At 40.6% G+C, this 27,033-nt stretch overlaps 2 protein-coding genes across 2 annotated transcripts in view; one reads left to right on the top strand and one right to left on the bottom strand.

The window, feature by feature from the left end:
• CLCA1 (chloride channel accessory 1) overlaps positions 1-13,113 on the top strand; it is a 34,017-nt gene extending 20,904 nt beyond the window's left edge. The window contains exons 8-14 of the mRNA XM_019957161.2: positions 2,623-2,797; positions 4,617-4,723; positions 7,471-7,686; positions 8,761-9,022; positions 9,776-9,946; positions 11,582-11,815; positions 12,621-13,113. Coding sequence (XP_019812720.1) covers positions 2,623-2,797; positions 4,617-4,723; positions 7,471-7,686; positions 8,761-9,022; positions 9,776-9,946; positions 11,582-11,815; positions 12,621-13,003 — 1,548 coding nt within the window. The 3' untranslated portion in view covers positions 13,004-13,113. The remainder of the gene's footprint in view (positions 1-2,622; positions 2,798-4,616; positions 4,724-7,470; positions 7,687-8,760; positions 9,023-9,775; positions 9,947-11,581; positions 11,816-12,620) is intronic.
• Positions 1-27,033, bottom strand: part of ODF2L (outer dense fiber of sperm tails 2 like) — a 402,314-nt gene that overhangs the window by 144,951 nt on the left and 230,330 nt on the right. The window lies entirely within an intron of this gene.

Raw genomic sequence — 27,033 nt, 5'->3', positions numbered from 1 at the left:
AATTAAATTGAGCTATTTGATTATATCAGATGCTTAAATGATCCAAACATAAACTATGATATTCTATATTTATTAGGGGCTATTTAGTCCCATGAAATAAATAATAGGAGGCTGAGAGAAGCTGGCTGGTCTAAGGTCTCAGAATCTCTGCAGTGTCTTGGGAAAGTCTACCTTCTGTCTGCTTGGGGCGCAACACATCAATGGGGCTATTCCCAATTTCCAAGCAGCAGCAGGAATATTTAGTTTTCAGCTCACGTGTTTCATGTTGACAGTGGACTCAAGCATTCCCTCATATGCAGTCTGACCCTCTGGCCATTTTATTCCACTTTGAAGATCAGTTCCCTAGAAGTGGATTTTATTGCATACACAGTCAGCTTCACAACCTTTCTCCAGATGCCTTTGTGCACCTGGGTTCTCTTACCTCTGCCACTCACCCACACATTTTGATTAAAGAAGCAAGTAAGGGAGGGAAACTGACACTGAAATCACTGACATGTCTACGGAACTCATGGTATACAAAACTCGAGGGGAAATGACTGATACCAGATGGCCTGATGGTGACGAGGGAAGTTCTGGTTCTGCATTTCCTACTTCAGTGGGTGAGACAGTATGTGAGGCACACAGTTGGAATTTAGATGCTCCTCCTGCCCTACAGAGCCCAGGTATGGGGTGGGAGGAGGTTGTGTGTGGCCACAGGGTGATGAGGCAAAGGGCCTTGGATCCTGCCCTGTCTCAAGTTCCCTGCTGGCCCCTGGTGAGGACCCTGCTCAAGTATGGCAGTGGTGTCTGTTGAGCTGGGGCCACTGGACTTTACTTGTTTTCTTAGCTTGTTCAGTGCCCATTGGTTTTCTACCAGCTGACTCACCACACTCTGGCTCTCAATGCTGGAGCACAGCCCTGAGCACCCCATGTCCTGCATCTAACTCTTGGGAGGTTGCACACCCCTTAGCTTCTGGGACAAGATAAATTGTCCTCTTGCCTGCCAATTCTCAAGTCAGCTGATTTCCATTTTCCCTATGGATACTTGCGGACTTCTGCATGTTTTCCATGACACACAGCAATGATGGGGAGTGAGACAAGGGAATCCAAATTGAGCCCTTCCTCTGGCCTCTCAGGGGCTTCTCTGGTGGCTCAGATAGTAAGGAATCTGCCTGCAATGCAGGAGACCTGGGTTCAATCCCTGGGTTGTAAAGATCCCTAGGAGAAGGAAATGGCAACCCACTCCAGTATACTGGCCTGGAGAATCCCAAGGACAGAGCAGCCTGGTGGGCTTCAGTCCATAGAGTCACAAAGAGTCAGACATGACTGAGTGAGCCCTGCAGCTTGGTCAGACTGAGGTCTCAACCACAGCTGACAGGCTCCTGGGCTCCTGGGCTCCAGGCTTCCTCACATGACAGCAATCAGAGTTCTGCCTTCATCCTTTGTGGAGCAGCCCCCTCTAAAAAGGAGTGGGGCAGAAGTCTCCTCTGCTTTCAGCTCTTTTAATCTACATCAAGTTTCTTCCCTTCCTGAGAGTCTGGGCCAGAGATTGGAGTTACTTAGAATTACTTGTTTCCTCTACGTCTGAGTCTCCCTTCCTCTTTTTAAGGGAAGGTGAACTCTTGCCTTCCTCTTCATAAACATTATGATTTTTATCTGATTTTCCTTCTTATCCAATATTGGCACAAGGTATAACTTCTCTATATCACATAAAAAACATAATCTGTGTCTACCAGACACAGATTATCTATGTTGAGACATAGGTGTCATAAGACAGCTAGGAACTAGGGATTAATAAGAACAAAATGTTTTGCTTTCATCAGAGGGGATGTTAAAAATTTTAATAATTCATGTGAACTGCTGCTGCTGCTGCTAAGTTGCTTCAGTCGTGTCCAACTCTGTGGGACCCCATAGATGGCAGCCTACCAGGCTCCCCCGTCCCTGGGATCCTCCAGCCAAGAACACTGGAGTGGGTTGCCATTTCCTTCTCCAATGCATGAAAGTGAAAAGTGAAAGTGAAGTCGCTCAGTCGTGTCTGACTCTTAGTGACCCCATGGACTGCAGCCTACCAGGCTCTTCCATCCATGGGATTTTCCAGGCAAGAGTACTGGAGTGGGGTGCCATTGCCTTCTCCATATGTGACCTGAGAACTGACCAATCAGAATCAAGGCCAGCCATGAACAGCTGGAATGGTAAGACTGATGAATACCAGGCAAGCTAAAATCTGCCATGAGTCTAATATGATAATAGTAATATATTAGTCCCCATTATTATCCCTATTAAATGAAGATGGTTTCTGAAGTCATCTGGGAACCTCTGAAAGCCTGTCAAGGAGACATCATGTGAAGGAAAGTAGAAAATCCTTCTTTTCTGAGTCCCTAGAGCTGTCCATCCCTGGGACTGCCCTGTATCCCACCTTACTGAGCCTTCTCTGCAACAGGCTAACGGAGGAAAAAAATCACTGTCAAGTTCCATGAATCTTGCTGATTTATAATTGCATCATTGCAAGACAGAGATATTTGACCATTCCCAGACACTTTTGTTTATTCCCTCTAGAATCTCTTCTCATTCCCTTTAATTGCAATTTTCCCAATACTTTGGCTACCCTGAGTGTGACAACTCATGCCTGAATTATGTCCTTAGGTGATTAAGAAGAAATATCCAACAGATGGAGCTGAAATCATCTTACTGACCGATGGGGAGGACAACACTATAAGTGCATGCTTTGACGAGGTGAAGCAAAGCGGAGCCATCATCCACACAGTCGCCCTGGGGCCATCTGCAGCACAGGAACTAGAGCAGATGTCAAAAATGACAGGTGAAGGGTGACCTGCTGAGTCCCACTGTATTTTCTCTTCCACTGGACTTTGAGCTCCAGTGCACTGGGGAGTAGGGGAAGGGTAGGGCGAGGAGATATGGGGTTATCTTACTGAGCAATCAGCTGCCCTTACCCCCAGATGACTTTAGAATCGGCTCGACTCATTTATTCTAATGCCTTGTTTCTAGGATTAGGGCAGTCTGGAGAAGATGGGACCAGCACACCATTTGGGACTCTCTTCCCAGACACCTTATAAAGATTGGAAAGAATCTAATAGGTTAACTAGGAGCTTCTATTCTAACCTAGTGAATAGGTTAACTATCACTCCAGTTGGCAGCTGACCAAGAGACCCTGGGGAGACAGAGGACAAGCCACTAACTATATAATACCATGATACAAGTGCTCTGTTAGTAATAGAGGGTACAGTGAGCACGAAGAAGGGAGCCTAGACTTCATCTGGAGAAGAAGTGTACAGGAAGGTGACATCTGAACTGGGACGTGAACAAGAAGTGCAGGGGAAAAACAAAGTGCCTGCCGAACCACACAGAAGGCCACGCTGAAAATATAGAATGTAATGCAGTTTCTTTGTAAAACATTCATACATTGTGCTTCACCTTCCATACGCACATGGTTAAAATAGATCCCACCTGAACTATTCTTCAGCAGAGTGGGTTTTTATTACTTTAAATTTGTTTAACCTAGGGCCAGAATTATGGATATCAATTGCTGAGTTGTCCTCTGAGTCAGCTAAAACAACAGACTGCTTCTAACAGTGTTTGTCTTATGCCGGGATTCCTAGAAGCAGAGCCTGAGAAAGGGATTTGGGTGCATGTGGTTTACAGAGGGAGAGCTCTCAGGTGAAAGGGGCAGTAGGGACTAAGATCAGGCAGGGGAAGCTAAGCACAGATGTGAATTAGGAGGCCAGCTGAAGCCTGCCCTCACAGGAGGCTCTGGATCTAGAACTGCAAAACAGATTTGGTCCAGTCTTCAAAGACAGACCATTGTACCACTGTGTCCATCAGTCAGTGGTTAAAAAATGTCAGGGCAGAGCAGGGGTGAGTGGGGCATGCTGTTCTTTAGCTAGGGTGGCCCCATTTTGTAAGGCAATTTTCTGAAAAGGAGGCAGCTATATGCTGTTTGGCTAACACTCAGAGCTGCTGGGGAGAGATGCGTTAGTCTAGATAAGGGGATCTGGGTGAGGCACCAACAGGATGACCAAAACATTCTCCTCAGATTTTAGATGTCACTAAGAGTTTAAAAGTGCCTTAACATCAACTACCTTAGGTACACCTGTTCTAAATAGGTGTAGATTACATGGCTGGTATATCATCTCATGTTTACTACATATAATACTTTTCTATAACCATCACTTGTCAGTTATTTCTTGCTGCTGTAACATACACATTTTTTCTGATTTAAGAGAAAACTTGAAAGTCAAGCTTGCTAAGATTATGTGTAAAATAAGAATAAATCAATACGCTTGCAGTGAGGCTTAATGGCTCATATGAAAGTGCGTGACCTTTAAAACACAAGATTTATATTACTAGTTTTGGTCTATGGGGGATTCTTAATTGCTTTGCAGAGGGCTGAAGTAGCCAAATGACGATGTTGCTGAAGGATTTGTTTAGTAGGATTAAAATATTATTACTAGTATCAGCTTCTGAGTTAATCTGGACACCTATTTAATGTTAATCTATTAATATTAATGTTTAATAGCACAAAAGAGTAAGTACTTTGTGTATTTTATCTTAACAATTGCTAAAATGTTGCAAATATTTGTTTTCTAGAAAATAACTTCGATAACATAATTGCATTCTAGGAGGTTTGCAGACATATGCTTCAGATCAGGTTCAGAACAATGGTCTCGTGGATGCTTTCGCGGCCCTTTCATCAGGAAACAAAGCTGTCTCCCAGCGCTCCATTCAGGTCAGAGTTCCTCCTCAGTTTTTCATGTTTATTAAAAACCATAGCCAAGATAGGGAGTTTCATGGTTATGCATTTTAAGTCCACATTCCCCTAGTAATAAATTAACATAGAAGCTTCAGCCTGATATTAGCCATTATTTCTAAACTGCAACACTATTCCTTTAAACAAGGCAATCAGTGCTTCTAATTTGGAAACAATACTAAGTGACTTCCTCTTAGAAACCATCAACATAAAATGTAATGGGTCCAAGAATTCTTTTTTAACATATGTTAACAAGCATCCATAGCAATATAATTGGCCCAGAATTTTCTTCAGAGTAGATTATCTCAATATAAATTATCTGGAACAACTGTTCAGGGATTACTTGGTCTTTTTTTCCATTACCTCAAATTCCTGGTATTTGTCAAGATTTTCCTATAAAGAGTGGAAAGTGATTTGTACTGTGAAAAGCCCACGTGGTCAGTCCAGTCACCTGGATCCTGTTCCTGGGTCTGTCATTAACTGTGACCATGGGCAAAGAACTTCACCTCTCTGGACTTAAGTTCTCAGCCAGACATGAACCACAAAACTGCGGTCCCTTATGGTTCTAGAATTTCAAGAAAACAGAATTTTGTTTCAACAGCCTTGGGACAATAAAAAATGGACAAATATATTAAGTGCTCTTTCCTAATGGCTGTAAAAATTATTCATGTGAACCTTTAAACCAGAGAGTGAATAATCAACACCACACCTGTGTGAGTTGTAACTTTTATTGTGAATGAAAGTAAAAATAATGTAAATCAAAGCCAAATAATGACCTAGTCTATAGCACAGGGAATTCTAATCAATACTCTGTAATGGCCTATATGGGAAAAGAATCCATATGCGCTTCTCTGGTGGCTCAGTGGTAAAGAATCTGTCTGCAATGAAGGAAACATGAATTCAATCCCTGGGTTAGTAAGAACCCCTGGAGAAATAAATGGCAACCCACTCTAGTATTCTTACCTGGAAAATGCCATGGACAGAGGAGCCTGGAGGGTTATAGTCCATGGGGTCACAACAGAGTCGGACAAGACTTAGCAACTAAACACAACATATGTAGATGTATAACTGATTCACTTTGCTGTACTCCTGAAACTAACACAACACTGTAAATCAACTATACTCCAATGGAAATTTTTTAAAGCCAAAAAATGTCAGATTTCAAAACAATAGGCTTTTTAGTCTATCAGTGTAGCATTTATTCACTCAAAGAATATAGCAGTTACACTTATTTACGAATATTAAACCCAAGAGCCTGATTTGAACACAGGAGGCACATGTCTTAGAAAAGTAATTAAACTGATTAATGGGCAAGTTCACAGTCAGGCAGTTTCTGCCCAGTATTTTTATATTTAAGAAACCTAAAAGGGAGGGAGATTGAGACATGAGTAGGACTCATTTCCCCACCTATCATAAGAACAAGATCTAAGGGCCCCTTGCTTTCTTCACATCTTAGATCATAATCTATTTTTAAAACTAGAAAGTTGGGCTTGATGACCAGAGCATCCTATCTTCTGACAGATATTCGTTTAAAGACCATAAATAATTAACTAGGAGATAATCCTGAAAAATTATACTTTCTACAAAGTCTGGTTAGACCTTCCCTACTTCAACTGCTGCTCTACAGCTTCTTCATTCTTCACCAGATAACAAATCAGCCTTGGGCAGTGACTTCTTTCATTTACCTTCACTGCTGCTGCTGCTGCTAAGTCGCTTCAGTCGTGTCCGACTCCTAGCGACCCCATGGACTGCGGCCTACCAGGCTCCTCCGTCCATGGGATTTTCCAGGCAACAGTACTGGAGTGGGGTGCCATTGCCTTCTCCAATTTACCTTCACAGGGACTGCAATAATAATTGACCTAGGACTTAGTTATTTGCAAGTCAAACAATCCAGATGTGGGTCAAAGTCCTAGTTAGTCCCCTTAAGGGTTTAAGTCCAGTAATAAGATGAGACGTACAGTATGCTGGTAGGTATCAAACAAAACACACTGTGAGGACATCAAAGGATTGATAGAAACAAGATCCACCCACAGACTTAGAGAATGAAATTGGGGTTTCTGGGGGAAGGATGGGAGGAAGGGATCGACATGTACACACTGCTATATTTAAAATGGACCTACTGGTTCCACATGGAACTCGGTTCAATGTTATGAGGCAACCTGGATGGGAGGGGAGTTTGGGGGAGAATGGCTACATGTGTATATATGGCTGAGTCCCTTCATTGTTCACCTGAAACTATCACACCATTGTTCGTTAATTGGCTATACCCCAATACAAAATTGAAAGTTTAAAAAAAATATATACTGTGGGAGATCAAAGGAGGGAGAGATTATTCTTGTTGGTGATATAGACATCAAGTGACATTCAAATTGAATTTTGAAGGGTAGGTAAGCCTTAGACAAATGGAGATGAATGTATAGATTTCCAGGAAAAGCAGAGATTGTGGTAGACAGAGAGTCAGAGATTCATGAAGATCATAAGAGGAAGTGGTCTTGTTTGGGTGTCAGAATCAACATTATGGAAGCTAAGGCTGGAAAAGTCATTTATGATTGGATCATTAAAAAAAAAGAATTGGCTCATAATAGGTACTAAACATCAAGCCAAGTTCTTAGGTACCACTGAAGTCTTTCTAATGGGGCGACTAATAGTTGGAGGCAAAATGGAAGCTATTATGTGATGGGAGCTGTATTCTCCAGAAAGTAAAGAATTGTATACTTACTTTACAGCTTGAGAGTAGGGGATTAACCCTCCAGAACAGTCAGTGGATGAATGGCACAGTGACTGTGGACAGCACTGTGGGGAAAGACACTTTGTTTCTCATCACCTGGACAACTGATCTTCCCCAAATCCTTCTCTGGGATCCCAGTGGAAACAAACAAGATGGCTTCATAGTGGATAAAAACACCAGAATGGCCTACCTCCAAATCCCAGACATTGCCAAGGTATGGTCTCATCTTTTTTCCTTCTCACAGTTTGATAAGATAAGATAAAATTTTTACAGAATAATCACAACTTTTAAAATGATAGTGATTTCTTAAAAAAAAAAAAAAAAAGAGTCAGTGTTGAACGAAAGAGAACAAGGAAAAAACTCCATTCTGTGGAAATCACTCTGTGTGACAGCAAGTCTCTTCAGTTCAGTCACTCAGTTGTGTCTGACTCTCTGCAACTCCATGGACTGCAGCATGCCAGGCTTCCCTGTCCATCACCAACTCCTGGAGCTTACTCAAATTCACATCTATCAAGTCAGTGATGCTATCCACCCATCTCATCCTCTGTCATCCCCTTCTCCTGCCTTCAATCTTTCCCAGCATCAGGGTCTTTTCCAATGAGTCAGTTCTTCACATCAGGTGGACTAAGTATTGGAGTTTCAGCCTCAGCATCAGTCTTTCCAATGAATATTCAGGACTAATTTCCTTTAGAATGGACTGGTTGGATCTCCTTGTAGACCTAGGGACTCTCAAGAGTCTTCTCCAACGCCACAGTTCAAAAGTATCAATTCTTTGGCATGCAGCTTTCTTTATAGTCCAACTTTAACACCCATACATGACTACTGGAAAAACCATAGCTTTGACTAGTTGGACCTTTGTTGGCAAAGTAATGTCTCTGCTTTTTAATATGCTGTCTAGGTTGGTCATAGCTTTAGTCAAGAAAAAGGAAATCGGTGATATTTTCTCCAGGTATTAAAAGGAGAACCCTCAAATTACACAGCAGCTGATGCTTTGGCATAATGAAAATTATTTCCTCTATTGATCCTGCTCTTGAGAAACCAATGCTATGATAAGGACACAACTTTCAAACCTCATTTTTCCCAACTAGAATTTTCTTGGCAGTAAGAACCATGTCATTAGTCCAAACATACCGAAGTTTCCCTTGACTAAGAAAGTATAAAACACCTTCTTAGATCTACTTTTAATGTACATATATCAGATGAGCTTTTCCTATAGTTGGCATTAAAGTTAGGTCTGTCACTTAAATTTATTAACTGGAAATGTCTCCTTTTTTTTTTTTTTGGCTAGATTGGTGTTTGGAAATACAGCCTACAAGCAAGCTCCCAAACCCTAACTTTGACTGTCACCTCCCGTGCCTCAAGTGCTACTTTGCCTCCAGTTACAGTGACCTCTAAAATGAACAAAGACACAGGCAAATTCCCTAGCCCTATGGTAGTTTATGTAAAGATTCACCAAGGAACCAAGCCAATTCTCAGGTCCAAGGTCACAGCACTAATAGAATCAGTGGATGGGAAAACAGTTACCTTGGAATTATTGGACAATGGAGCAGGTAACCACCCCAGGAACTGGACACATTTTTCTTTTCCAGGAAACAACCAAGCAACAGCAGGAGGGCATATTGTGGTGAGGAGTCCAGCACTGGGGTTGTGGTTGGGAGAGCTCTCTGCCTCCCTACAACTCCTATATTTCAAAATGTTGGGAAACATGAGAAGAGCTTGCCTTTAGCTTCTATAAAGTGCAAAAAAGTTGTCAGTGAGCATTCCAACCCTCTCAGAAAAGGAAAGGAGGAAAATTAATAGCTATTTTGTGTTAGGAGTTTGTGATGGATGGATAGATAGATCTTCATTTCTTATCTTCACCACACACTTTTGAGGTGTTATGATCCCTACATTACAGATGAAGAAAGAGGCTTTAACATTTGGAAAGCAGCAGAGAAGGAACTTGACTATTCACTATAAAACAAGTAAATTTAAAACAAATTCTGTAAATGAATTTTCTACCTAAACCTATCCTCAGTAAAAGTCATAAATTTTAAGGAAATAAACATACAACACTTTTTGTCACCAGTAACATACAGTAATTCAATTCAGTTCAACAGATACTTATTGAGAGGTTACTTTGTGCTATGTTGGATGTAACAGAGACACATGACTTGATTGCTGATTTCAAAAAGAAAGACAATTCAGGAGGACAAGATGTGTGCATTTGAAATTACACACACAAAGTGGTGAAAGAAGTATACCTCATCCTTAACACAGTCAAATCCTAATTCCTTCATTAATTCCTTCATTTCTCTGTCAAGGTGCTGATGCTACTAAGGATGATGGTATCTATTCAAGGTACTTTACAGCTTATGATACAAATGGTAGATACAGTGTAAAAGTGTGGGCTCTGGGAGGAGTCAACACAGCCTCTCAGAATGCATCACCCCAGCGAAATGGAGCCATGTACATACCTGGCTGGATTGAGAATGGTGAGTAATCTATAACAACATCCTTGCCTTGAGTAAAAGGCTTGGAATCAAGGGAAAACCAAAACCTGAGAGAATGGTGCAGAATTAAATCAGTTTCTCAACCTTGCCATTACTGACATTTTGGTCACATAATTCTTTATTGTGGAGGGCTGTCCTGTGCATTGTGAGATGTTTAGCAACACTTCTGGCCTCTATTTACTAGACATCAGAAGCAGCCCTCACAGTCATGACAATCAAACATATGTCCAGACATCATTCACTGTTCTCTAGGTAACAACATAGCACCTATTAAGCCATCAGATTGAGTATAGATTTTGACTGCCTTGGTTCAATTCCAGCCTTCTACCAGATAAAGTATTTTAGGTACGCTCTTGTGCTTTGTCTGCCTCACTTGTAAAATAGGAAATAATAGTAACTACCTCATGGAATGGTTATGATGAATAAATAAGAAAATGCATCTAAATAAGCTATTGCTGGTAAACAAGAATGCCACTGATTGAACAGGTCAGGGGTTTTTAGAATTTCAGGATGACTTTTATACAAATTTTCAGCAAGAATGTGAAGCAAATTGGAATTGCTACATTAACTAGATTTCCATACATTCATTGAGAAAATCAAGTCTTTCAAAAGCACACAATTTTAGAACGCCTAACATAAAACATTTTGTGAGAAACTACAGTCTAATAGGGAGAAGGCAATGGCTCCCCACTCCAGTACTGTTGCCCGGAAATCCCATGGATGGAGGAGCCTGGTGGGCTACAGTCCATGGGGTTGCTAAGAGTCAGACATGACTGAGTGACTGCACTTTCACTTTCCACTTTCATGCCTTGGAGAAGGAAATGGCAACCCACTCCAGTGTTCTTGCCTGGAGAATCCCATGGACAGAGAAGCCTGGTGGGCTGCAGTCCATGGGGTCACACAGAGTCGGACACGACTGAAGCGACTTGGCAGCAGCAGCACAATCTAATAAGAAAGATAAAACACAAATATGGAGAGAAAGAGAAAAATTCAAAGAATAAATAATCAAGGCAATTCTTGAATCCCAGCTAAATGATTAAGAAATAAATAGGAAAGACAATAAAACCCACAGTATTACCTAGGTGGAAGAGACTGCTTGAAGAAGTCTGAGAAGGTTTAAAGCAGAGGTAGTATTTAAACTGATGTTGTGGCTGGTTAAGATTAGGATAAGGTAGTAGGATAGCAAAAACATAGGATAGGGTGGGAAGTGGAAGGGAGGTTCAAGAGGGAAAGGATTTCTGTATAGCTATGGCTGATTCATGTTGACATACAGCAGAAGCCAACACAATATTGTAAAGCAATTATCCTCCAATTTAAAATTTAAAACACACACACAAAATCAACTCCAGGACAGGTATATTTATAAAAAACAAATTGTGGAAGCTATGCCACTAAATATCCAGGAAATAAATATATGTGAGATAAAGAACTATGATTCTCTTTGCTTTTCCCCCTCTGATGTGACCTGATTTAGGAGCTTTACAACAAATAAAGTAAGTTTTGAGTGTGGGAAGAAAGAAGGGAAGTGTAAGAAGAGGGCAACTCAATGACAAAACAGAGGGAAGTATAGCCATTTCATGGTGTTATCTGTCTTAACTGAAGGATTTTTTAATGCAGGTGAAGTAAAATGGAATCCACCAAGACCTGAAATTAACAAGGATCAAGGCAAGCAAGTATGTTTCAGCAGAACATCCTCGGGAGGTTCATTTGTGGCCACTGATGTTCCAAAGGCCCCCATACCTGATCTCTTTCCACCATGTAAAATCACTGACCTGAAGGCAAAAATCGAAGGGGACAATCTCATTAATCTGACTTGGACGGCTCCCGGGGATGATTATGATCATGGAAGAGGTAAGCTGAATGTGGTATGGACCCTGTAAAGGAGGTTAGCAGCCAAGCAGAGGGGCAGACGGTGGGAGGCAGGCAGGTGTGCTGTGATGCATGTTGAGGGCAGAAGGCAGGAGGGACCTGGGATGTCCTCTGAAATGACAGTTTAAGACTTTTAAACATGAGAAGTTTGGAATCTGAACAACTGGCCTATATAGGTGTAAGATATTTAAACCAGGAATAGGCAATCCTCAGTTTTTTTTCTGAAATCTTGCCAAGCTGTGCTTTAATAGACCTCATTTTCAGTAATGTCTCTTGGAGAGAACTGGGAATAGAGCATAGATACTGTGGACCAGAGCTGTCCTTTGGAAGAAACCTCAGATTTTTTCTCTCAAAGTATGGTCTGTGGATTGCAGCATGGGTATCACATGAATGCTAGTTAGAAGTGTAGAACTGGGTCTACTGAACCAGAATCTGCATTTTAAGATCCCTGGATGATGTGTGTATACATTCAAGTTTGAGAAGCACAAATAATAAAATAATAAGCAGTAATTATCTCCTCTCTCAGTCAGATGCTATGGCCAGAAATAATTACCTAAGCTTTAAGTCAAGCCTGATCCAGTTTTACATTTATTACTCTGTCAGAATACAAAAGGGCACAGGATATAAAAATTAAAATGTAAAAAAAAAAGATACTAGTGCTTATAAAAATGGACCATCAATTTATTTATTCATTGGTATTTTATAGTATGATATTGTTTCTAATAGATTTTTAAAAACTTTGACTTGCGGATTACAAATCACATCCTTTTTTTAAATTATGTTTTAGCTGACAAGTACATCATTAGAATAAGCACAAATATTCTTGAGCTCAGAGACAAGTTCAATGAATCGCTTCAAGTGAACACTACTGATCTCATCCCAAATGAGGCCAACTCAGAGGAAGTCTTTGTGTTTAAACCAGAAACCATCACTTTTACAAATGGCACGGATCTCTTCATTGCTATACAGGCTGTTGATGAGGTCAGCCTGAAGTCAGAAATCTCCAACATTGCACAAGTATCTTTGTTTATTCCGCCAGAGATTCCTCCAGAGAAACCAAGTCCTTCTCTTCCTTGTCCTGATATTAGTATCAACAGCACCATTCCTGGTATTCACATTTTAAAAATTATGTGGAAGTGGCTAGGAGAATTACAAATTTCCTTGGGTTGAGTTTTCCTGAGATAAATCATTCATCCTTCTTTTGATTACAAAAATTCATAGAATGTATTTTAGATTTCCTGTATGAGGCAATTTAATGAAATAAAATACTAAAAACTGGGTACACATGCATAAAAAGTATGTATTCAAATCCAAAAATTTAACCATTGTTCACTTATTATTTGAGTACAGAAAGAAGGGGTGCTTGCATCAATAAATGGAACTATGTTTAATTTGATTTGAGGAACTTTGCCAGTTATAAAAGAACATGTAATTACATTGAAATATGCCAGAAATGCCCAACTAGGTCAAACTATTTAAATATAAAAGGCATGTTCAATATTATATAGCAACATAAATGGGAAAAGAATTTGAAAATGAATAGGTACATGAATATGTATAACTGAATTACTTTGCTTTACATCTGAAACTAACACATTGCTAATCATCTATACTCCAAAACAAAATAAAAAGTTAAAAATAAATAAATAATATGAAGTTCATGACTTGTTATAGAAGAGATTTGGACCAACATTACCAGGATTATATATTCTTTTTCTCTAGATTTGGGCAAAGATGATGCATTTAAGAAAGAGATTGCACTGTAGCTTCCCTGATGGTTCATCTGGTAAAGAATCCTCCCACAACACGGGAGACCTGAGTTCAGTCCCTGGGTTTGGAAGATCCCCTGGAGAAGGGAATGGCTACCCTCTCCAGTATTCTGACCTGGAGAATTCCATGGACTGTATAGTCCATGGGGTCGCAAAGAGTTGGACACGACTGAGCGACTTTCACTTTCACTTTGCATTGTGGAATGAAATAGCAGCATGGTAAAGGCTCCAAAGGCACAGAAATGTATGCAATGTGCATGCAATTATGAGTCAAAGATGCCCAAAGCCACAGTGGTGGCACGTGCAGTAGACAAGTAGGTTCAGGCCAAGTGTGAAGGAAAGTGATTGAGAAACATTTACTGTATACTTTGTGCCAAGTGTTCTACTAATGCCTTATATGCATTATCTTATGTAATGCAATTCAGTTCATTCAACAAATATTCATCAGCTGACTACTACATTCCAGGCTTATGCTAGGTCCTGAATACAAACAGATGAGTAAGATTTGGCTTTTTTCTTACAGGCAATAAGGAACATGTGAGGATAAATCAGGAGTACTATCTATGACTGAGTAGTGTGGGGAGGGAGGTTTTGGGAACTACGTGAAGGACTAAACAAAACTGGAAGAGGGTACGGTCATGACAGATGAAAGGGGAAGGGGAAGAAAAGGGAAGAAGGACAAATAGACTTAGCAATATGACAGTTCCCATCAAGGACTAATCAAACATTCCAGTGCCTCCAAGGGCAAGTATTCTTGTAACGTGGTTTCAAATTCCCAGTTTATTAGCACAATGAGTTTAATGTTCAAGTGACTCTCTGAAAACAAAACATCTAGAAGATTGTTTCTACATAGACTTTAGATTTATTTCTTTATTTATAGATATTCTTAAAAGGAAGATTCAAAAATTTCAAAATAGGACTTGAGGCACCTTAAAGATACATACAATAAGTATGTTTAAAAATTAAGAAAATAAAGAAATGGGAAAAAGTGAAAGTGTTAGTCACTCAGTTGTGTCTGACTCTTTGAGACCCCATAGACTGTAGCCCACCAGGCTTCTCTGTCCATGGGATTCCCCTGGCAAGAATACTGGAGCGGGTTACCATTCCCTTCTCTAGGGGATTTTCCTGATCCAGGGATCAAACCCAAACCTCCTGCATTGCAGGTGGGATTCTCAATGATCTAGCCACCAGGGAAGCCCGGAAGAAAGTAAATATATGATAAAAAACTACAGGAAACTTTAGCATATCCAAAGTCAAATATAATGTTCTGTTCAATTGCTGTCCCCAGGTCACACATTTATGTTGAGCATCCAAGCAGGCATAACAAAGATTAACAGGCTACAGTGAAAAAAAAAAAAAAAAGGTTCAAGAAGAGCATGACTTTCTCTGTTTGAGACCCAAGTGAAGTTTCATCTACAGGTCCTCAGTGAATTAGGGTACTGTGATGTTAAGGACAGCAGCTTCAGAAACATCCATATAATAATCACAACAAGTTTAATATAGCACTGATCAAAGCATCCTTCACGTAATCATTCTTCACTGTGGGGTTACAACACACTTCAGCATTGTACAGGAAAGACTATTATACAGGGGCCCAAGCAATGCAAAACTAGCAAATAGTTCTTGGGTTTGCTCCAAACACAAAATCTGAAATGAATGGATTGTATGTCCTTTAGTCTAAGAAAGACTAGTTTTTCTTATGTATCAGTTCAGTTCAGTTCAGTTGCTCAGTCGTGTCCGACTTTTTGTGACCCCATGAGTCGCAGCACGCCAAGCCTCCCTGTCCATCATCAACTCCCGGAGTTCACTGAGACTCACGTCCATTGAGTCAGTGATGCCATCCAATCGTCTCATCTTCTATCGTCCCCTTCTCCTTCTGCCCCCAATCCCTCCCAGCATCAGAGTCTTTTCCAATGAGTCAACTCTTCTCATGAGGTGGCCAAAGTACTGGAGTTTCAGCTTTAGCATCATTCCTTCCAAAGAAATCCCAGGGCTGATCTCCTTCAGAATGGACTGGTTGGATGTCCTTACAGTCCAAGGGACTCGAAAGAGTCTTCGCCAACACCACAGTTCAAAAGCATCAATTCTTCGGCGCTCAGCCTTCTTCACAGTCCAACTCTCACATCCATACATGACCACTGGAAAAACCATAGCCTTGACTAGACAAACCTTTGTTGGCAAAGTAATGTCTCTGCTTTTCAATATGCTATCTAGGTTGGTCATAACTTTTCTTCCAAGGAGTAAGCGTCTTTTAATTTCATGCTGCAGTCACCATCTGCAGTGATTTGGAGCCCAGAAAAATAAAGTCTGACACCGTTTCCACTGTTTCCCCATCTATTTCCCATGAAGTGATGGGACCAGATGCCATGATCTTCGTTTTCTGAATGTTGAGTTTTAAGCCAACTGTTTCACTCTCCTCTTTCACCTTCATCAAGAGGCTTTTTAGTTCCTCCTCACTTTCTGCCATAAGGGTGGTGTCATCGGCATATCTGAGGTTATTGATATTTCTCCCGGCAATCTTAGTTCCAGCTTGTGCTTCTTCCAGCCCAGCGTTTCTCATGATGTACTCTGCATAGAAGTTAAATAAGCAGGGTGACAATATACAGCCTTGACGTACTCCTTTTCCTATTTGGAACCAGTCTGTTGTTCCATGTCCAGTTCTAACTGTTGCTTCCTGACCTGCATACAGATTTCTCAAGAGGCAGATCAGGTGGTCTGGTATTCCCATCTCTTTCAGAATTAGAACAGCAGAGAGTTCAGAGGCTAGAAATATTGTAATATCCTAAAATTCATTACTGTTCAGTTCTAAAATTCAGTACCGTTTGTTGAGTACACATCCAGGTACTTTCCCAACCAACTAGACAGAAGATCAGACTGTAGTCTTTTTCTGAAAGTTATGAAACCAAACTAGGTTGCTTCCACGTCCTAGCTATTATAAACAGTGCTGCAATGAACATGGGGGTACATGTGTCTCTTTAAATTCTGGTTTCCTCAGTGTGTACGCCCAGCAGTGGGATTGCTGGGTTGTATGTCAGCCTATTTCCAGTTTTTTTAAGGAATCTCCACACTGCTCTCCATAGTGGCTGTACTACTTTGCATTCCTACCGACAGTGTAAGAGGGTCCCCTTTTCGCCACACCCTCTCCAGCATTTATTGTTTGTAGACTTTTTGATGGCAGCCATTCTGACCAACATGAGATTGTACCTCATTGTGGTTTTGATTTGCATTTCTCTGATCAGCAGATGAATGGATAAGGAGGTTGTGGTATATATACACAATGGAATATTACTCAGCTATAAAAAAGAACACATTTGAGTCAGTTCTAATGAGGCGGATGAAACTGGAGCCTATTATACAGAGTGAAGCCAGAAAGAGAAATACCAATACAGTATGTTAACACATATATATGGAATTTAGAAAGATGGTAACAATGACCCTATATTCAAGATAGCAAAAAAGACACAGATATAAAGAACAGACTTTTGGACTATGTAGGAGAAGGCGAGGGTGGGATGATATGAGAGAATAGCATTGAAGCATGTATATTACCATATGTAAAATAGATGACCAATGCAAATGCAATGCATGAAGCAGGGCACCCAAAGCTGGTGCTCTGGGACGACCCAGAGGGATGGGGTAGGGAGGGAGGCAGGAGGGGGGTTCAGGATGGTGGGACACATGTACACCCATGGCTGATTCATGTTAATATATGGCAAAACCCACCACAATATCATAAAGTAATTAGTAATTAGGCTATTTAATTAGCCTTAAATAAATTAATTAAAAAAAAAACTAGGGCACACACTTGGCTAGAGGACCTGCCCCATATGGACAAATGGGTGGGTCTGAGGCCCCAATTCAGCCCCATAAAATATGGCTGCCATGGGTTTAGCCTGGAGAATTTCTAGGATGTCACTCATTGAGACTGCAGTTTCCCATTTGGGTGAATTTAATGGGATGTACCTTGGGATACATTGAGGAACTGCATAGAAATGTATGATGTTACTTCAGGGAAAGGAGGTAAATGTCAGCATGTAGCTAAGACAAAGTAGAGAACAGCAGAAAAAAACATTCTTATGTACTCTGGATTATAAAGCAGATCATTGCAAAATGGGTCTGGATTGTCATATGTGATTAAAAAAACAAACCAACAAAAACAAAATCTTGCTTTATGCCATCATAACCCCACAATGATCTTAGTTTTGTTTTTAGTTTCTGATAGGTCAATTAAGTGGGTGGGTAAATCTGATAAATATATTCTAGGCATTGGTCACCTTGGATTTTCAAATAAAAGCTGTGTCCTACCTAGACTTTCTCATCTAGAACCACGGTTTTATCTTGCTTCCTCTCCCTCCTTCACTTAACTGAGCCTAAACTCTTATTGGAAGACTTCCTTTTTTCTAGAAGAGGCTGCAACTTCTCCCAATATCCAAGTATCAGGGTTTGGCTGAGAGAAGTACTTTCTGCACTCCCCTCTGCAACTTCTGAACTAGGTCATTACTCCTATGGTATCATTTTTAAGTCTCCATCCTTCACCATTGATCTATGCCATCATTCATCCCTTATTTTCGCTGTTATCTACCAATCTCACCCAAGACACTCTTGCTCTCTTACCCCTTAAAATCATTCTGCCTGGTATCAGAATCTGTATGAAATAGTCAATCAATATCTTAGCTTCAAAATTCCTTGATCTTAACCCCATCTCCACTAATGTTACCAAACTATTGGATTGGATCATAAATAAAAAAGGGAGAATATTGCAATTCCATATGGTTTGACCTAATACTTTCAAGGCCACAATCTAGACAATATTAAGCATATTATGTGCCTGAAGCATTCATTTATCCACTTGACATATATTTTAAAGTACCTACACTGTATCTGAATCACTCTGTTAGAGGACAAGTATAAATGGATAAGCAACCCAGGTATGGTTTTTATTCTCAAGAATTTTACAGCCAGTCAGCATGTAAACAAGCAAGTAGACAATTAACATACACAGTATATTGGCACTACTTTAGGGAAAACATCTCTTTCAAGAATCCATGGTTTGGTAACTAATCCACACGTAGTATCTGACAGAGGGAGCGATGCTTCCACTTTCATAATGTCTGGTTATAAGTATAAAATAAAGAGGGAAAACCAACAAAAGAAAAGGAAAAAAAAATAATCCTAATCAAATTTCTGTTTCTGCTAATATTACTACATTTTACATGTTGGGACCTATTTCTTTTCATTTGCTCATTGATAGTTTTTGAGATCAATGCCAGCAAGAGAATTAGAGACAGGGAATATAAACACTATGTTTTTAAAAATTGTACTTAAAAAAACTACCTGACATATGGCCTCAATGGATTCCACCTGCCTCAACAATTTTACAGTTTAGACTTTTGAAGAAATGCCAAAATGTTTCCAAAGAACAAGCTTTCCAAAGTGTGTTTGTTAGAATGATTCATTAAAACAAATAAAGACTAATTAACAAAACAGAGTTCAACGAGGCTTATAGGAAAATGTCACAGAAACAAAGATGACAATCCAGGAAAGAACTTAATAATGAGAACGGGAAATTCATTTAATTAGAAAGCCTAAGAAATGCACAATTATCATAATTGAGAAAAATAAAAATTTTACCTAGTTCCCCGCATACAGTGCTAAAAGGGAAACATTAAAAGGTTCTTCTTAGTGTATTTTAACTATCATAGAGATAAATATTGTCCTAAATTTTAAAGTAATTCCAAATTCATTAGGAAAAAAGACAAAAAGCATATGAGGAACTGCAGAATGAACAGCACAATTCAAATTGCAGAGGGCACACCAAGCTCATGCATAATTCTGGCAGTCACTGAACCTCAGCTAATCTGACTCACAGGGCATGGCTGTGGGACCCAAGGCAGCACTTTAGGGATCCAGGCAATCAGTCTATTTAGAGCAAGGCCTTAGTATCTGGGGATTGGAAAGCAGAATACCACCACTGTCACTATCACTCTTCCCACCAGGGGTTAAAGAAGAGGTAGAGGTGTAGGGCAGGCGGGGGTAAGCAGGGCCTTGTCCAAGAAGAGAACGGTGCTACCTTAGAACATCATTGTGGAGCTAGTGGCAAAGAACTTGCCTGCCAATGCACGAGACAGGAATTCAATTCCTAGAACCAGAAGATCCCCTGGAGAAGGGCATGGTAACCCACTGCAGTTTCTTGCCTGGAGAATACCATGGACAGAGGAGCCTGGTGGGCTACAGCCCATAGATCTGTGAAGAGTCGGACATGATTAAAGTGGCCGAGTACACACTGGGCTTTTACTAAGTTTCAGGCACTAAGTGCTTTACATATTCACATCCAGAACCTCCCCTAATATTTAAGAGGCCTGAGGCAAAATTAAAAGTGGAGATCAACATATATAAATCAGGCTAACAAGCTATTAAATGTGTTTATCTCCTGTCTAGACAACACTTTCAAAATGACTTGAAAGCCCAGATTCAAATTTGCAATTATTAGACCGTTCTCAATGTCATGCTGATACATGGCTGCTCAAGAACAGACGGACCATGGGGCCCCCATTTTTCTTCTTACTGTCCCCAACTCCAGTCCTCACTTGAGGGACCTCATGTACATATGTGTGGCCTCCCTCAACCCACACAACACATCAATTCAATAGCTGTCCTTTGTACTCTCAAGCCTAGAAATGCACACACCCTGATTTGATGCAACCTGTCTTGGGGAGACCTGACCCTGGCACCCCAGTTAGTTCTAGCCAACGCAGACTGTGGAAGCAGGATCAGTTATTTATCAGGAGATTTCAGGTCCAGGCATGTGTAGTGTGTTCTAGAAGAAGGGGAGGGGGCCACTCACTGGATGGGCACAATCTCTTGGCCTTGTGGACTCCTTACACCATAGGATGGACCAGCTACACAATTTGGAGAACCAAGTACAAAATGAAAATGCAGGATCCCTTGTTTAAGCAGAAGTAAAAAGTAATATTATTAAAGCTACTAAAATATAAAGCTTTTTTCTTTTTTCCATAGCCTTTCTTTACTTGTCATGGTAATTTTATTTGTAATTTAAAGTTGTTCTAAATTTGAAAAATTACAATTATAAAGTATTCATGTGACATTTACTATTTATCTTTACATCATGCAATGCTAGTTCTAAATGCACATATAAGAACATTTAACTTGTATGTAGAATATACAACTCATATTTTAAAACTCATACATGCATATGTGTTTCATTCTTGCCAAAATACTGAAAACAATGCACAAAACTAACTTTTAACTGTTTTTACTTCATATCTTGCCTGCCAGACACTCTCCACCTTTGGCTCACTGGTGAGTAAGGAAGGACTGAAAGGAAAAGGAACTATGGGATGTTCTATTTTCCCTTTTCCTTCGGAATCATCATTATCAATATAAGTAGTTGACTAACAAAGGAAAATGGAGAAGGAAATGGCAATCCACTCCAGTATTCTTGCCTGGAGAATGCCATGGACAGAGGAGCCTGGTGGATATAGTCCATGGGGTCACAAAGAGTTGGACACTACTGAGTGACTAAGAAGCAACAAAGGGAAATAACATGAATAAGAAAGGATATGATAGTTTCTTGGTTGCTTGTGTTTCTTGGAGTGTCATTGCCTTCCTTCTGCATTCAAAGTTCTGGATTAAACTGAAAGCACAGCCTTTCCAGGCTGTTAGGGCACTGTCTACTGAGATAAAACAGTGGAAACAGTGTCAGACTTTATTTTGGGGGGCTCCAAAATCACTGCAGATGGTGACTGCAGCCATGAAATTAAAAGATGCTTACTCCTTGGAAGGAAAGTTATGACCAACCTAGATAGCATATTCAAAAGCAGAGACATTACTTTGCCAACAAAGGTCCGTCTAATCAAGGCTATGGTTTTTCCAGTGGTCATGTATGGATGTGAGAGTTGGACTGTGAAGAAAGCTGAGCGCCGAAGAATTGATGCTTTTGAACTGTGGTGTTGGAGAAGACTCTTGAGAGTCCCTTGGACTGCAAGGAGATGCAACCAGTCCATTCTGAAGGAGATGAGCCCTGGGATTTCTTTGGAAGGAATGATGCTAAAGCTGAAACTCCAGTACTTTGGCCACCTCATGAGAAGAGTTGACTCACTGGAAAAGACCCTGATGCTGGGAGGGATTGGGGGCAGGAAGAGAAGGGGATGACAGAGGATGAGATGGCTGGATGGCATCACTGACTTGATGGATGTGAGTCTCAGTGAACTCCGGGAGTTGGTGATGGAGGCCTGGTGTGCTGCGATTCATGGGGTCGCAAAGAGTCGGACATGACTGAGCGACTGAACTGAATTGAACTACTTAGATAAAATATGTTTATCCTGTATTCACTTTGAGTCTCACTGAAATCCAACACTTTGTGAGCTCACCTGAATTTGTGCTCATGGATCTCATGAATGCTATATGTAAAGGAAGTGGCAAGAAATGGTGGGCACACATACATCTTCCCATCAGACTCTACTTATAAAAAATAAGTTCAAAGGAAAAAATGACTAAGAATTTTAGGACAACTACAGCAGAGCATTGAGTCAAGTGTATGACTTTTCTGAATCCAGGGCCATATGTGATGACTACACAAGTCTCACACCCATGAAGCTAGCCTGGGGGAGGCACAGCCAGCAAACGGCAAGTGCAGGGACCTCTAAAGAGAAAGGATGTCATATCAAAGTTGGTACAGACAGGCAACTAGGGCTTAAGAGTTCAGGAATCTGCCTGTAGTCTCAGTTGGTAAGTGATTTAAGTAATATTTAAGCCATCAGATCAGATCAGTCACTCAGTCGTGTCCGACTCTTTGTGACCCCATGAATTGCAGCACGCCAGGCCTCCCTGTCCATCACCAACTCCTGGAGTTCACTCAGACTCACGTCCATCGAGTCAGTGATTCCATCCAGCCATCTCATCCTCTGTCGTCCCCTTCTCCTCCTGCCCCCAATCCCTCCCAGCATCAGAGTCTTTTCCAACAAGTCAACTCTTCGCACGAGGTGGCCAAAGTACTGGACATTAATCTCTTAAATAAATTTACTGCACTTCCTCCTGAAAAAGAAGACCAGTTGCATAAACTGGGCCAATAGTGTACAAGCCTCAGATTTTCAGGTATTCTTTCTCCCATGGCCAAGAAGCATTTCTGGGTGAGTTCTTCGGCAGGCTGATTCTAGAAACATAACTGCATTTATAATAATACTATTCATAAAACATTAGCTTGATGAAAAGAGAAGATGCAAGCAATTTTTCTTAGTAGTAATAATTAGAATACATAGAATAATAAGCATAACAAGAAAAGTGATTATTATATAATACTAACAAAAAGAATAGCTAACATATATTTGTGTGTGTGTGATAAAGTCGCCAGTGGTGTCTAACTCTTTGTGACCCCTTGGACTGTAACCTATCAGGCTCCTCTGTCCATGGAATTCTCCAGGCAAGAATACTGGAGTCTGTTGGCATTCCCTTCTCCAGGGTATCTTCCTACCCAGGGATCAAACCCAAGTCTCCTGCATTGTAGACAAATTCTTTACTGACTAGGCTACCAGGGATAACACTTACTAAGTATCAGGTACTGCTCTGAGAGCTTCTGCTATATTAGCCCATTTTTATTTCACAGAAACCCCTTGAGTTTGGTAATATTATTATTCACATTTACAAATTAGAAAACTGAGGTAAAGAAGTTCCAACAAGTTTAGTAAGGTCACACAGTTGATTAGAGATAGAGTCAGCAGTTTGAACCCAGAATTGTTTGTTTGTTTCCTGTGTTTTTTGATCATAAAATGGGGAAAATATAAAGTTTATTAATATTCAAACTGACTATATTAATATAGTGTGGCCTTTTATTGAAGCATGGTTAATTTATGGTGTATTAATTTTGGGTGTATAGCAAAGTGGATCAATTATATATATTCCAACCCAAAGAAAGGCAATGCCAAAGAATGCTCAAACTACCGCACAATTGCACTCATCTCACACGCTAGTAAAGTAATGCTCAAAATTCTCCAAGCCAGGCTTCAGCAATATGTGAAGCGTGAACTTCCTGATGTTCAAGCTGGTTTTAGAAAAGGTAGAGGAACCAGAGATTAAATTGCCAACATCCGCTGGATCATGGAAAACAAGAGAGCTCCAGAAAAGCATCTATTTCTGCTTTATTGACTATGCCAAAGCCTTTGACTGTGTGGATCACAATAAACTGTGGAAAATTCTGAAAGAGATGGGAATACCAGACCACCTGATCTGCCTCTTGAGAAATTTGTATGCAGGTCAGGAAGCAACAGTTAGAACTGGACATGGAACAACAGACTGGTTCCAAATAGGAAAAGGAGTACGTCAAGGCTGTATATTGTCACCCTGCTTATTTAATTTATATGCAGAGCACATCATGAGAAATGCTGGACCGGAAGAAACACAAGCTGGAATCAAGATTGCCGGGAGAAATATCAATAACCTCAGATATGCAGATGACACCACCCTATGGCAGAAAGTGAAGAGGAACTCAAAAGCCTCTTGATGAAAGTGAAAGTGGAGAGTAAAAGTAGGCTTAAAGCTCAACATTCAGAAAATGAAGATCATGGCATCTGGTCCCATCACTTCATGGGAAATAGATGGGGAAACAGTGAAAACAGTGTCAGACTTTATTTTTCTGGGTTCCAAAATCACTACAGATGGTGACTGCAGCCATGAAATTAAAAGACATTTACTCCTTGGAAGGAAAGTTATGACCAATCTAGATAGCATATTCAAAAGCAGAGACATTACTTTGCCAACAAAGGTCCGTCTAGTCAAGGCTATGGTTTTTCCTGTGGTCATGTATGGATGTGAGAGTCGGACTGTAAAGAAGGCTGAGCACTGAAGAATTGATGCTTTTGAACTGTGGTGTTGGAGAAGACTCTTGAGAGTCCCTTGGACTGCAAGGAGATGCAACCAGTCCATTCTGAAGGAGATGAGCCCTGGGATTTCTTTGGAAGGAATGATGCTAAAGCTGAAACTCCAATACTTTGGCCACCTCATGTGAAGAGTTGACTCATTGGAAAAGACTCTGATGCTGGGAGGGATTGGGGGCAGGAGGAGAAGGGGACGACAGAGGATGAGATGGCTGGATGGCATCACTGACTCAATGGACATGAGTCTGAGTGAACTCTGGGAGTTGGTGATAGACAGGGAGGGCTGGCGTGCTGTGATTCATGTGGTCGCAAAGAGTCAGACACGACTGAGCAACTGATCTGATCTGATATATATAATGGGCTGGCTAAAAAGTTTGGTTTTAAATAAAAATAAAAGACCCATTTTCCATTTTCACCAAGAACTGTATTGAACAACATATTCACTAACTGAAAAAACTTTCTGGCCAAAACAATATTTAAACAATACACACACACACACACACACACACACAGCACACAAATATATATGCATTGTTTTTCAGATTCTTTCCTCAGTCATGACTCAGACATGTCCTGAGTCATGTCCAACTCTGTGACCCCATGAACTGTATCACGCCAGGCTTCCCTGTCCATCACCAACTCCTGGAGTTCACCCAAACTCATGTCCATTGAATCGGTGATGCCATCCAACCATCTCATCCTCTATTGTCCCCTTCTCCTCCTGCCCCAAACACTCCCAGCATCAGAGTCTTTTCAAATGAGTCAGCTCTTTGCATCAGGTGGCCAAAGTACTGGAGTTTAAGCTTTAGCATCAGTCCTTCCAATGAACACCCAGGACTGATCTCCTTTAGGATAGACTGGTTGGATCTCCTTGCAGTCCAAGGGACTCTCAAGAGTCTTCTCCAACACCACAGTTCAAAAGCATCAATTCTTTGGTGCTCAGCTTTCTTTATACTCCAACTCTCACATCCATACATGACTACTGGAAAAACCATAGCCTTGACTAGGTGGACCTTTGTTGGCAAAGTAATGTCCCTGCTTTTCAATATGTTATCTAGGTTGGTCATAATTTTCCTTCCAAGGAGTGTCTTTTAATTTCATGGCTGCAATCACCATCTACAGTGATTTTGGAGCCCCAAAAAATAAAGTCAGCCACTGTTACCACTCTTTCTCCATCTATTAGCCATGAAGTGATGGGACTGGATGCCATAATCTTAATTTTCTGACTGTGGAGCTTTAAGCCAACTTTTCTGTAACAGGTTATTACAAGATATTGAAATAGCTCATTGTATTGAATACAGCAGTTTCATTGTTTCTATTTTTCATATATTAGTGTGTATATGTTACTTTTAAATTCCTAATATACCTCCTCTCCTTTGCTAACCATAAATTAGCTATGTCTGTGAGTCTATTTTGGATTTGTAAATGAGTTCATTTAAATAATTTTTTTAGATTCCACACAAAAGCGATATCATATGATACTTATCTTTGTCTCATTTGTTTCACTTAATATGATAATCTCTAGATCCATCCAAATGGCATTATTTTATTCTTTTTTATGGCTGAGTAATATTCCAGTTCAGTTCAGTTCAGTTGCTCAGTCATGTCTGACTCTTTGTGACCCCATGAATCACAGCACGCCAGGCCTCCCTGTCCATCACTAACTCCCGGAGTTTACTCAAACTCATGTCCAGCGAGTCAGTGATGCCATCCAGCCATCTCATCCTCTGTCATCCCCTTCTCCTCCTGCCCCCAATCCCTCCCAGCATCAGAGTCTTTTCCAATGAGTCAACTCTTCACATGAGGTGGCCAAAGTCCTGGAGTTTCACCTTCAGCATCAGTCCTTTCAATGAACACCCAGGACTGATCTTCAGAATGGATTGGTTGGAACTCCTTGCAGTCCAAGGGACTCTCAAGAGTTTTCTCCAACACCACAATCCAAAAGCATCAATTCTTCAGTGCTCAGCTTTCTTCACAGTCCAACTCTCACATACATGACCACTGGAAAAACCATAGCTTTGACTAAATGGACCTTTGTTGGCAAAGTAATGTCTCTGCTTCTGAATACGCTGTCTAGGCTGGTCATAACTTTCCTTCCAAGGAGTAAGCGTCTTTTAATTTCATGGCTGCAGTCACCATCTGCAGTGATTTTGGAGCCCAAAAAATAAAGTCTGACACTGTTTCCACTGTTTCCCCATCTATTTCCCATGAAGTGATGGAACCAGATGCCATGATCTTCGTTTTCTGAATGTTGAGCTTTAAGCTAACTTCTTCACTCTCCTCCTTTACTTTCATCAAGAGGCTTTTTAGTTCCTCTTCACTTTCTGCCATAAGGGTGGTGTCATCTGTGTATCTGAGGTTATTGATATTTCTCCCAGCAATCTTGGTTCCAGCTTGTGATTTTTCCAGCCCAACGTTTCTCATGATGTACTCTGCATAGAAGTTAAATAAACAGGGTGACAATATATAGCCTTGACGTACTCCTTTTCCTATTTGGAACCAGTCTGTTGTTCCATGTCCAGTTCTAACTGTTGCTTCCTGA

Source organism: Bos indicus, chromosome 3 (genome assembly GCF_029378745.1).
Source record: "Bos indicus isolate NIAB-ARS_2022 breed Sahiwal x Tharparkar chromosome 3, NIAB-ARS_B.indTharparkar_mat_pri_1.0, whole genome shotgun sequence".
Taxonomy (NCBI): Eukaryota; Metazoa; Chordata; class Mammalia; order Artiodactyla; family Bovidae; genus Bos; species Bos indicus.
This window is presented reverse-complemented; position numbering and strand designations above follow the sequence as displayed.